Here is a 13272-nt window from a genome sequence, read left to right on the forward strand (position 1 = left end):
TTAGAGTTTATGTACTATAATCAGCTCATCCTTACAGTTAAGTAAAGCAAGGTTGACTGCCATTAAACAACTTGCTCAAGGTCATACGTCTGAAAAGCAGTCAATTTTGCCTGAATTCAGGCCATCAGACTCATAATCTATGCTGTGCATCTGCCTGCATTTGACTGTTTCTCTTGTGGGCTTACTGGTTGGTGATGCATCTAATGGATTGAGCTTGCAGCAAAGCAGCCTTCTCCCAGAGATGTTCCTTCTCAATCTCGTCGGAAATAGCTTTATGGAGCTCTGCTTGGAGTCCTCCGATCCTTTGATGTAGACGATACACATTTATAAACAAATAGTTAAAACAAGGTAAATCCTACAGGTAGAGCTTTTAGGTACATTCTGTTGATTTGGCATGCAGGGTGAAGTACTTGTCTCCTGGCATGGGCACAGGCATTCTGATGTATCCTCCCAGAAGATCACTTCTTGTTCTCCAGGTGTGAGGGGTACCATGGGGCAGGGTTGCCCCTCTTCTCCTAGTATGCATAGGCTGGGTGAAAGGTTTTACCTCCCTGTCTATTTCAGGCAATTTGTGTTTGAAGAATGGTCTTGCCCTCTCCCCTCCTGTTGCTCGCATTTGCCGTTTTAGCTAAGCAGTGTTTGGTGTTTTCTGTACCCGCAGTGACAATGGTGAGTGCATCCTGCAGTATTCCCTCAGCTCTGACAGGGTAAAGTCAAAACGCTTCCAAACTTCAGGTTTTAGAGAGAGTGTGAAACCCCAAGTACTGGTAGCAAATGGGGTACCATGACAGATTCCATCTAAGGCAACGGGAAGTTATAAAAGAGAGTCTGTTAGTGGTCTCCCAACAAATACATTTTTGAAAAAGAGAGAAGAAACTGCAGCAGAACCAAACCTCCCTTCTCTGTGACAGCCATGATGATCAGTGCTCCAATCCCATCAGCATAAGCAGTGCTGCATAGCAGGAGGAGCTGGGATTTTCGACTGCAGTGTGAATGACTGACACCGTGTACCAGCAGGGAATTAATATGACACGTGGTTCCCAAACATTGTCTTCGCTAAGGGCGCTCCTTGCACTTGCTAGGTAGAACTCAGACTTAATCTTGAGCGCAGTGGAAACTAGCCTGGCAAACACTACTCAGCTCCCACCTGACTGCCTCAGAGACACACCCTCTGCTGCCTGTCCGTCTCATAGCCCCCAAGCCTTGCTTTGTCTGTTGCCAAGGGGAAAAGACACTAGATCTGACAAAGCAGGCAACCTGTATTTTTTTATATATATAATACAGGATTCTTTTAATAAGTTCTTTTAAGTTTGGGTTGGGAGCGGGAGGACAGTGGGAAGGGACTTTGGCCATGATAAAGGCCATGATTGATACATTCCCATTTCATACTGCAGTGCCGTTTTAGTACCTAAAGTTCTTTGAACGTGGACTAATCCATCTCCAAGATGGAAATCCGTTCCCCAAAGACACATTAAAACATTTTTATCATCCTTTAATATATCCTCCTTATCTTATCTTTCCATCATCTAAGAGTGGCTATGGGATAATATTTTTTAGATCTAGTCTTTGGGTGAGGAGAGGGTTCTTCAGCTGGGCATACTTTGGCACACACTTTATTCCACTCACAAAGCTAGATTGAAAAGTTTCCTCTTTAGAATCCTCCCTGTTCTTGTGACTTCGAAGGGTTGCTCTAATAGGTATGCTGGTTTGGGGCCAGGTCTGGGTTTGAGGGGCAGGCAGAGGAGAGAACCTGCTCAGAGCTGCCGTCCTTACTCTCTCCCATGGGGCCACCTCCGAGTCTGAGAGCACTTGACTGGCTTGCCTCCCCGCTCCCTCCCTGCCTTGGTTTTTAGTGTTCTTACTTTTCGGCCCCCTCCTTCCCAGGAGTGGAGGTTGGAGGGGGGAGGGCAGCAGAGGCCCAGCGACTGCTGCAGGGCACATCCTGCGGCATCGCTGAGGTGCGGGCTCTGGCTTGTTTTCTGGAAGCAGTGAGATGTGGGTATCTGCGCCAAGCAAGTCACATCCTCTCCACAGGCCTCCTGTGACCAGCCGGGGAGAGCTGCTTACACAACCCTGAAAGGTTATTGCAGGGCTCTGCCGCATTTGGGAGGAGAGGGGATTTCTGCTGAAAAACATTTCCCCCCTAGCTGACTAAATGGCCATCATGTTTTATTTCACTCGTTCATATTATGCCCTTACTGCTTGCCCCCCACCCCAGAGAGTCTCCCAGTACCTGACCTGGACGCTTCCCTTTCCCGGATGACCAGAGGTAGATAACGCGGATGGCTTGGGCCCCCTAAAAGGGACAGAACTGGTTTTGAAGCAGGAGCACAAGAGACTTACATGGCTCTCACTGGAATGCAGACCTTAACCTTGGCCTTATCCTCCAAGTACAGCAACCAGATGTGCCAATAAGCAGCCCCAGCTTGAAGCCTTGGTGCAGAACCAGAAGAGGCGCCTAGAGTAGTTGCCTGCCTACGCTTTGCTGGCAAGGCAAGTGTGCAGTGCATCCGTGCACCCCTCACTAGCGCCCCGCAGGAACGTCATGTCTCCTTCTCAGAGGTGCCTTCCCTTCTGGATCAGAGTGAGTCCTGCCTCTCACATGCTTTCTTTACCGTGCTGAAAATCTCGGAAGTTGGGTGTTCGTTTTATGATAGTTATTTCTGCCTCCTCCTCTGCCCTTCCTTCCTCCCCCTCCTCCCCTTCCTCCCGCTCTTCCCCTTTCCCTTCTCCTTTTCTTCCACCCCCACCTCTCCCTCCTTCCCTTCCTCCTCCATTTTTCCCCTTGCCCATCTTTCCTCCTCCCTCTCCTGAAACAGGAAGGCTAATTCTTGAAGCGGTAGGTCTGAGGGCCTCATTCCTTTTCCTCCCTCAACTCCTCTTCCTGTTCCCCCTCTGTCTCCCTTTCCGCCTCCTCCGTCTTCTTTCTGTTCTCTTGTGCAATGGATAGGGTAATAGGGAAGGAGCCACAAAAAGCTATTAGACTTAGATGAGTGGTTCTCTCAGAGGCCTGTGACTCTTCCAGAGGACACAGGTGAGATGGCTTTGTGTCACGGTGATACTGACATGCCTGAAAGAGACCAGGCCAGCCAGTACACTTGCATCAGAGTGCTGCCATAAGGCCCCAGGTGGGCCTGGGAGGAAGCATGCTCAGAGCTGTGTATTCTTGGGTTTACAGTCTCTCTGCACATGTTGAATTCTCTTCAGCCTGTGAGAACTTGTAGACCATCTTGTAAACCAATTTGAATTACATGGGAGCAAGTGATTTGCTTTGCCTTCATGGACCCAAATCCATCACATAGTTGTGTGACCCTTTGTTTAGCCCAGCAGCAGAAACCATGTACGAAATGAGACCCTGCAGCCTAAGGAGTGACAGATGGCCCGGTGCTCACACAGCACCAAGGTCTGCCACTTGTGGCTGCAGAGCTGCCTGTGGGCCAGTGGGTCTGCTGATCTGGCAAATGGGGGGACAAACACCAGAGCCACTCTTGCAGCATCTGCTGCTACCTGCTGAATGAGGGTGGCTAGGCTTTTGCATAAATGCACAGTGAGAAATCATACAACAGCATTAAAAATGTATTACAGTTGACAGTGGCAGATCTTAGCACTGTTTCTGCAGGGGTATTTCTTGGAAAAACAAATATATGTACATATATGTATTTCTTTTTAATGCGATCTGAAAAATATATATTTAATACAATCTGAACAATTTAAAATATTAAATTTTTTGTAGAAAACAAGCGGTGAAACCTACTGTAAATATCTGAATTGGTGAATAAAGCTTGGATTTGCTGTTTAGTCTGTATTTCTTACAAAAGGAGTTTGGTCTCTCGTGGGCTTTTATATCTTCTTGTTTTAATGCATTAAATATTGATCTCCTAAAATAACCAACCATGCTATAAAACCAAATGAAAGTTCCCCAAATTTTGAAAAATGCCCCCCATTTCAAATTTCTCTGTTCGTCTTTTGGACTTGATCAGTAGTGAATATCTCTTTGCACCTGAAAAATTCCTTGAGGCGTTCTCTGTAGCCACCACAAAGGGAGCTAATGAAAAGCGTGTCCATACCATCTGATAAGCCCAGCGGCAGAGTGCTGGCAGGGTTTCTGCTGCTTGTCTAAAAACAGTATCTTGCTTTGTCCTTCCTCACTTTCTCCTTAAGTAACAGTTTTGCCTTTGTTAAAATTTTACCAGAGAAGACTTCAGAAGAGATCATTCATTCAGAAATTGGCAAGAAGGTTTGGGAGAGGTTAAGGGAGTGATATTTTGTTCAGAATGAGCTGAAGCAAAATAATGGGTACAGCTCGTATTCCTGTCTTGACAGAAAGTGGACACGTTTCCATTTCACTATCCAAAGTTCTCAGGAATACTTGTAGTGCTTATTGAAATTCTTGTTTCATCTTGGAATAGACTCTCTTGATTATTCTGTTTCTTAAGTTTATTTTTTGCGCTGCTTATTTTTCTTTCCTTCTTCATTGCCTTCCTAACTCTTGCTTGTATCTTGGCAATGTTTTTTCCCAATCACAGTGACCATTAAGTATGGTCACTGCTTAATTGTGTTAATATTATTTGGATTTGGAATGTTGGTTATTGACTTCCTTTAACTTTGTATGTATTCCATGAGAGAAGAGAGATTTTTTTGTAGCACTCACCATGTGTGTGTGTCTCGTGTCAGATACCTTCTGATAGAAAGCCAGGCCTGCTGTGGCTGCCTCACTTTAAATTCTGACGGGAGATTGCCAGTCGGTCTGTTGAAGGGAGAGAGGCCTAGAGTGGTCTTTCATGTTTTGAGCACCATGTAAACTGTGGCTTTTGTTTTGTGGGGCCAACTTAGACTAATTATTTTCTTTTTTGTTTTATTTTTTAATGATCAGGAAATCTATGTGTTCTTTACTTCAAACCATTTACGTAACTCTTCGACAAACCACTTATTTGTTGGTGGGAAGCAAAGGACTGTGAAGGCATCAACGCAAGCTCTTTTTTTGCCGTCACACTTCCCTGGCTAAAGGGGATACTAAAATTTTCCTCACAGAGACCCTTATTTCTTACAGTTTTACTTTTGGAAAGCAAATAAATGAAGAGAATTTGGCCACTTGACAAAAACAAGCATCCTTTGCCCACTTGCTTTTTCGACAGTAATTTATATTCTGAAACCCAGAGTCTGCGTGATGATTAAAATAAGGCAGTTTTTCATGCTTGTCTTTTTCAACCTGAGCCATTTAAAAGCCAGTTTGGCCTACCAGGTCCCTGAGATGTGACTACACTTTTGATAGGAGACTTGGCTTACCTTGCAGCAGCATTCTAGATTGTTCTCAGCCGGTATAAGTTGCAAGGCAGCCCACGTCCTCTGTTAAAGATGGAACACATGGCTGGAGATATTACTCGTGCAGATGTACAGTGGTTATTGTTCCACAGCAATAAAAGCAGTATTTTGCGACACTATACAGTGGACAGTCTAGGACAGTGATTTCTCCATCTTTTATTTGTCTGTGATCCATAGTAAGAAATACATGTAACACTCTGACCCACTTCTACATACAAATAAGTATATATCATTGAAAGTTTCACAAGGCAGTATCTACCCATACCATACATCTCTGTTGCATTTTATTTCATTTTTAAAATGCTAGTTAATTTCATGACCCAATTAAGAGTTTTGATGTACGTTTTGAAAAACACTATTGTAAAGAAATGCCCCAAACTTGACATTTATTGTTTCATTCCTCACCTGTGTGAGGTAGGAAAGGGGAGGGGTTAATATGCAAGCATAAAATAGCTGTTTATCTCATCCTAACTTGCATGGTAGAGTGGAAAAAGGTAGAAAAGGGGTCAGAAAATTTGGATTCCGAGTCTGAACTTGACTCCTTACGAACGAGGTTATCTTAATATGGAACCGTAATGTTTTAGAGTTGATGGAAGCTCTGGAAACCATCTCAAAAGCCCTTTCAACTTTTAAACCTATATTAAGAACATATTGATACTTTATAGGATTATTCAGGTAAGTACTATTGAGAGTCAGTTGAGCATTGGGTTAAAAGTGAAGACTAGAACCAAATATGTGCAGCACACACTTAGGACAGAGTAATAACCATACCCATGTAAGTGTTCGCTCTCACTAGTACTGGTGTAAGAATTGGTATTCCCAGAGCCTTTAACGTCATCATCTATAAAGGGGAATTGGTAATTGATGAAGGAAACAAATCTAAGGATATTTTGCTCCCCTCCTGGACTCCATCCTTTTAGAGATAAAAGGAAATTTTATTTTTATTTTCTAAATTTTAGAAGTTTACTATTCCCTCAATATTTTAGAAGCAGTTGGTCTTTTGAGAGTTTGAGCTGTGTTTGAATTCTTCCCCTGCCTCTTCTTGGTTGGGGAACCCTTTATCAGTGTTAGTTGAATGCTGAAATCTGTTACCTGTAAAATGTGATTGGGAAGGGAGGGAGAATGGATGTCTATTCTTTCATATTGTTAAAAGATTAGCAATAATGTCTTTGAATTGCTTGGAGCAGTGTCTGGCCCCTAATTGCTTCCTGAATAGAAGCTATTATATGTTACAGAAAGCTTGAAACCAAAACCCATTCAAGGAGCCAGTTAGAAAAGGGTCTGTTTCCAGGACTCTGGCAGAGAGGAGCATATATAGATGGGAAGTCAGGAGTAGTTATCTTACTTAGCAGGCCTGCAGATGTTTATGGAATGTTCTTTATTGAGGGGGTCAGCAGTAGAAGGGTTGGAGACTATGAGCAATTAAAAAAGCACTTGTTGACAAAAAGAGGGGAAATTAATGATGAGAATCTCTGAGGGTTCCAGTTACACAGCTGGCGTCTCCAAGTAGGAAGTGAGCTGTTGGGCCTTCTCTTTGACCAGGAATCTTCAGTGTGGCAGGGAGCTCCGCCTGTGGAGAGAAGGCATCTCCTAGTGACACTGTTCACGCCCCAGCTCACCTCTGTAGAAAAGCCATTTTCTGATAAGCTTTAGAAATATATCTCTGAAAGGTGCCTCACGGGAGCAGGAAACACGCACATGGAAAAGGGAGGTGGAAGAAGAGACCCATGGAAACTTGGACTGAGGCAGGTGTTTTCTTGCCCAACTTATTAGTTCTTTGTTATTTTTCCTTGAGACATATGTTCTTTACAAGAATCTAACTGCCACTAGATGGCGCACAGATCCCAGCACTATTCTGACTGGGTAATACGTTTAAGATTCTTTTCAAAAGGTAGGTCACTGATACGTTGTTTTTAAAAATAAAATATATTAAAATATTTTAACATTTCATTTTAGAAGTGAATAAAGAATGAAAAATTAAAATTCAAAATCCGTGTATTTTGTAGACTTGGCTCAACAGCCCCTATTGTTGAGGTTCATCGTGGCTCGTGGTCTTTGTTCATATGTAGGTGATATCTGTAATTTGATTCTCATGCACAAATGCTTCATTTAATTTATTTAGTGAGATTTTTGGAAGATAGGGTTATAAGAAGAGAGTAATCTGCACCCCCTCCAATAATGCCTTTTTTACCTTCTTTTTTGTTTCTTAATCACTACTTGAAATTTCATTTCTTAGAAATTTTGAAATTGTGTTTCTTACAGAATATTATGTTGCTTTTAAACAAATGTCTGATTATTGCTTTGCATTTGTGTTTGAATTGTGTGTATGTGGGTTATAGACAGACATGGATGCAGCTGAAAGAATGAGATGGTCACTGGGAAGAGCAGAGAAGCCCAGAGAGGAGGTAGGGCAGTTGGCACAGCCCCTCCCACCCCAACCAAAAAGAAAAAATTGAAACCAGGCCTGTCAGGCAGTGGTTATCACCACCACCCTGATCATTAGCAGCATGAAACAGTACAACAAAGCACAAACCATGCCTGCCCTTTGTTCAGAACAGCAATCAAAGATAATAGTTCTATAGCTTTGTTTATAAACTGTGACACTAAAGCCTTTGGCTGTTGCCATTGAAGACCGTCTCAGGAAAAGGGAATCATAATAAAGATTTGTTTACTTGATATAATCATTCACTGTGAAGGGTATGAACAAGGTCCATTAAAATCCTTCCCATCATTTCATGTCTGGCTCCCTTGCAATGGTCAGAAACAGGCATGCGATGACAGGCTGCCCTCTCCTGAATGGATTCCATGGGGTGCTAGGTTTTACGTGCTCTGGCTTACTGAGGCCATTATATTAGTAGGCAAGTGGCCAATGCTTCCTTCTCTCTACCCCACCACCTCTCCCAAATGTCAGTGTAGGTGTTTGGAGCAGCCTGAGTGCTGCCTCGGGACTGCCTGCCCTGGAGACGCCAACAAGAGAACTGCTCCCAGAGCAGCTGGCCATTGTCCATTCCAGTGCTCAGCCCAGGTTGGGAAGTGACGACAGATGTGGAGAATTGTACAAAGATCAGTCATATTTTATTTAAACATATGTCTCCAGTCTTATCTAGCCCCCACCCCTGTTTTGGTTTTTTTTGTCTTAATTTAAGAATCATAGCCTTGTATCTGGGACTGTTTGAACAAACTATATTAAAACATTACAATTGTTGAGATATAAATAAGTGATCAGTAAATCAATTAATCATGACAGTAAGTTTTCAAGAAAACTATCAGATAATGTTTTAAAATTTAGCATGAAACTTTTAGCTTAATTCTGTTTTGTATTATAGTTCCCCTAAGAGTTCCCAAAATAAGAACAGTAAAAGCACGATTCTGAAAAAAAAAGAAACATGATTTTGAACACATAAATACACCCACAGTGTTGTTGATGCGCAGGTACCTTGAATTCCATAGTACAAGTGGACTTAATGTATAGGATGATGGCAGTTCTTTCATTACAACTAAAGCTTTGATCTCCAACTATTAGTTAATGGATTGTCTTCCTTGTTCCTCCGTGGCCCCCACATCCCAGCTGTGAGCTTCACTCCTCTGTGAAGGGCCAGGTACTAGCCGAGAGATCAGCATGGAAGCCCACTGTGTCTGCAGCTCTCCCTTCTCCTCCCCAGAATCTCAGGTTGAGCAATGAAGACAGTAGCGGCAAGGAAGTCACCCTGGGCATCTTGCTTTCCCAGCAGATCTAGATCTAATCAGTCCTAATGCTAGAACTACATGTTTTGAGCCTTGGGCAAAGCACTTGATTACATTATCTCCTTTAATTTTCATTTTACATCTGAGTAAACTACAGCTTAGAGAATCTGGGTGACTTGTCTAAAATCAAGTCACCCATGCAAGTAGCAAATAGGGGGAGCACAATGTAAAACTAGGTCTCTTGTGTTACCGTGAAGTTGTATTTTACAAACATTTCACCCTGTGCATGTAAAACCAGCCTTGTGGGTCAGCTCCTCTTCCCCCCACCTGTATTAAATAAACAGTATATGTCATCTGGCCTGAAATAGGGGCACACGTAGCATAACCCCAGAAGAAGTGTGTAAATAAATGGTTTTGCAGGTATCCCAACCATTGATAAACAAGTGAAAAACACCCAAACAGAAGGATGGCTGACGGAGTCCTCAATATTAGGAAGAAATTGTAGACCAGAACAGTTACAGGCACTGTGACCGGCTGCATAGCCAAAACTGTAGTGTAACATTTTCCAGTTGAGAGCATTTGTTGAGGGTGAAGGTAAGCAGGGTAACAGATGTCCCTATGGTTGTTTTTTTTCCTTCTTCGTCTTCCTGCAGTGTGCTTTTGATTCTTTAAAGGTTAATTTCATTAATTTTGACCTAAGTTGTATCATTTCTCTCCTCCTTCCCAGGGCTTCCTAAAGAATGAAAAGGACAATGCCCTGCTGTCTGCCATCGAAGAGTCCCGAAAGAGGGTAAGACATGCATAGATGTATGCTGTTGTGAGGGCAGCATGTATGCTGGGGTGTTACAGGTTCTAGAAGCTGGATTCTCTGTCCCAGGCCCAGCTCTCCTGGTAGTTCACCAGGGGGAGTTTTACAGTAACCATTTTTGAGGAAAATACCATCCTTGTAACTCTGGTGTATACAGTGACTGCATCTGAAACACTGGGCTGGGCAGTTAACCATTAAGTTAATCTTGAAATGGGAGAACAAGACAGTTCTTTGGTCTCATTGTTATAGTATAAATGGCATTTTGGTTTCTACTGAACCAGCAATTCAGAAAAGCAGTTATGATCCTTGATAATTTTCCCTAATTTATTTTCCTTTTGTCATAAAATTTGACTTTCTACAACACCTTTTAAATTAGCAATTTCTCCAAACTCTTTCGAACAAGCAAAAACATCTTGATGTTCAAGAGGATAGTACATAAGTCAGCCAGAACACCCATGACATGGGCAGCAATATTTTGCAACGAGCATTCCCACAAGATACTCAAAGATCATTTACTTTACTAACATGTGAGTTATCTTCAATTGTTTAACAAGGATGAAAAGATCAAAACCTTTCCAAAACCTTCCATTATGGAGTAAGAGATTTTCAAGCCCCTGGGTCTTTTGGGGAAGGAGGAAGCAGCAGCTTAGTGAGTATGTGAAGTTGGTTCTAAAGATGCAGCTTTTCCCAGGAAGGAGGCTGGGGGTCTCTGGTTAGTCTGAAAGCAGTCACTGTATCTGCAAGGACGAGTAGGGGTGAAGGGACCTCTGTTCTGCTGTTTACTTCTGTAGCCCATAGATCACATGAAGTACATTTGTGTATTATTTATATGGTTCAAAAAATAAGAGAGTAAAAAAAAAAAAATGCTGCTTCTCGGTATGCTTTATTAAATACTCCATACAGGTGGAAGTGTCTCATTAGGGCTGATGTGAGTGAGACAGGGCAGCACGGGGGCTTTCCAGCTCTAATTGATAAGAATATGTTTCAAAGACATTATTTGAATGACTGGTATGCTTAATTATCAGAGTAAAATTCCCTAAAATTTAATTAATTATATTGTTGGCAATAGTACTTATTCCTAGAAATAGAGAGATTCACTTGATCCAGAATTGAAAAAAAAAATTTTTAAGGTTTTTTTCCTTTTTGTTCACACTTGGAATGAGTTACTCACCAACATTGATTTCTCCTGCTGTAGAGGACCAATGAAATTAAATTAGGATTGTCGAATGCCACCGAGCCTTATTAATCCTTTTACCCTGCGGAATGTGTTTCTGAAATTGGCAGTCTCTGAACGTTGTGCCATACTGAGACTAAATGTGCAGCCAGCCAAAACATTTAAGTGACATACCACAGTGCAAAATGTGTGCATATGTGTTTGTGAGGGAGGTGTTCCGGTGTTGGGAGCCGGCCCTGAGGGGGGACCTTTCACCTGTCTGGACACCGGGAGGCTGCCACTGAGCGAGAATCATTTTCACACAAAAGGTGAGCCGCTTCCTGGCATTTTGGTGGTAATTTCACGTTTGAATAACTTGCCAATGTCCTGCTGAAATGCCAAGAAAACAAGCTACAAAACCACAAATGTGTCCTATCTTTTCCCATTTGGTGCATCCCAGCAAAAACAGAACAACATTATCAGAACATATGTAGAGTTTCTAAAAGCCAGCAACAGCTCAATAATAAGCGGGTGTGAAGTCAAAGCATATTGCCCTCTTCCCTTTATGAAAAGGGGGCTCGAGTGCTCCCCACCTGTTCTTAATTCAGTTGCCCAGTTCTTTCTGTGCCTGCCTTTCTTAACCGTGTTTGAAGAGATCTATTTCCCCACATAACTTGAAAGATTCAGATCTGGTTTATAACAGTTTCTCCCTGCTTTGTCATTTTCTGTGGTTTGTCTTTCCTTTTAATTTGTAGACCTCTGCATACCCTTCCATACCCTTCCTTATCCCTCTTCTCTTCCCTTGGGTTTCTTTCCTTCTTGTCTCTCACCTCACTTCAGACCCTCCCTGTCCTCCTTCCTCTTAGCTCTTAGCTCTGTTGATTCTCTCTGATTAGCTCTCTTAGTTGACATTCTTCTGTGCACCTACTCCAGTGGTTCAGATGTGAGTCTAAAGGGAATAGGCTGGAAGAGGGCAGATGGGCGGCTGATCATCCCTGATTAGCCCACAAATTGGATGTTCCATTATCTCTAATGTAATTAAGATAAGCTGGGGGTGGCATGGTCAAGAGAAGGGAATTTTAATGTTGGACCATTTATTTTTATTTGAAGCTCCTTATCACACTAATGATGAATGGAATGACAGTGCTGTTTGTTCAGGTTGTGGGGCTGTTTCTAAATGAGTAGCCTAGCGTACTTCTCATACATATTCTGAGGACTGGAGCCCAGAAAGCTGCCAGTTTTCAGAGTACTTCCTGTGTTCCTGAAGCAGTTCTTGGCACACAGGTGGGCAGCTTGATTAACAGGGGATGGTTGAGCCCCACTGTTACGGCTCTGACCCTTACATGATGCTGGGAGTCTGCCCCTGCTGTCCTCATCAACAGTGTCTCTGAGACAGATTGTGTTCTCTTCAGTTGTCTTTACTGCTTTGCCATCCTTCACCAGCCGGAGGACTTAGCCTTAAAAAATATGCATGTGATGCCCTAGTGTCTTGGGTCAGTGCCACAGCTTAGTCAGCGCTTCACTTGCTTCACTTCCTGTTGCAAGTTTGGAAAGCTGTATGGTATGCCGACTCGCCACCTCTTTATTTCAGCCCACCCTGGTCCACCTGCCACATAGCTCTCTGTTTTCCCTTACTCCGACAGATGCAAGGTTGAGGAGGTGGTTGATCGCTAAACAGGAAGAGGTTTAGAAGAAATGTCGTTCAACACGTGCAGCATTTCTGGGTAGCCCCTTCCCCTCCCCTCTCCCCCATCTTTCTGTCCAACATCCTTCTCTCTGTTCAAAAAGCATAGCTTTCATGTTTAAGGTCCCTAATGTAGCAAGAGAAAATGATTTTTCTCTAGGTATTTTTTTTTTCAATCCAGGCTAACTGGAATGGTCTTTTCTTCCTGACTCTCAGAAGAAAACCAAGTGAAAGTCTATTTTTAAAGTTTTTGATTATCATTTCTTCTATCTTCAGAGTACATGTTAGGAATACACTGATAGATGGACCAAATCAAATTTGCAGGATGTGCCAACCCTCTTCCTAATTATTTTTGTGGCTGTCTGCTGTCTTTTTCATGTTTTAATAAATACTGATCCATACGCAAACATCACATTTGTAAAAAGAGTATACGATTTTTCGTAGAGTTTCCCAGAGCTCATATATATGGATGTTATCAGTATATAAATTATCTTTGTTGCCAGAAATAAAGCAAGCATTACTAATACTCATTCCCTTGGTGCTACCTAACTGGATGCCAATCTGATTGTAAATGAAATGGCTTTTTGAAAAGTGGGCTCAAGCTTATGGGAAACCTGGTTT

The 13272-nt window shown here is 42.6% G+C and overlaps 1 protein-coding gene across 1 annotated transcript in view; it reads left to right on the plus strand.

Moving 5' to 3' along the window:
* The window catches only part of NUP93 (nucleoporin 93), a 102969-nt gene that overhangs the window by 55933 nt on the left and 33764 nt on the right, over window positions 1-13272 (plus strand). Inside the window, exon 4 of the mRNA XM_055551905.1 lies at window positions 9734-9796. Coding sequence (XP_055407880.1) covers window positions 9734-9796 — 63 coding nt within the window. The remainder of the gene's footprint in view (window positions 1-9733; window positions 9797-13272) is intronic.

This window comes from Bubalus kerabau, chromosome 17 (assembly GCF_029407905.1).
Source record: "Bubalus kerabau isolate K-KA32 ecotype Philippines breed swamp buffalo chromosome 17, PCC_UOA_SB_1v2, whole genome shotgun sequence".
Lineage (NCBI taxonomy): Eukaryota > Metazoa > Chordata > Mammalia > Artiodactyla > Bovidae > Bubalus > Bubalus kerabau.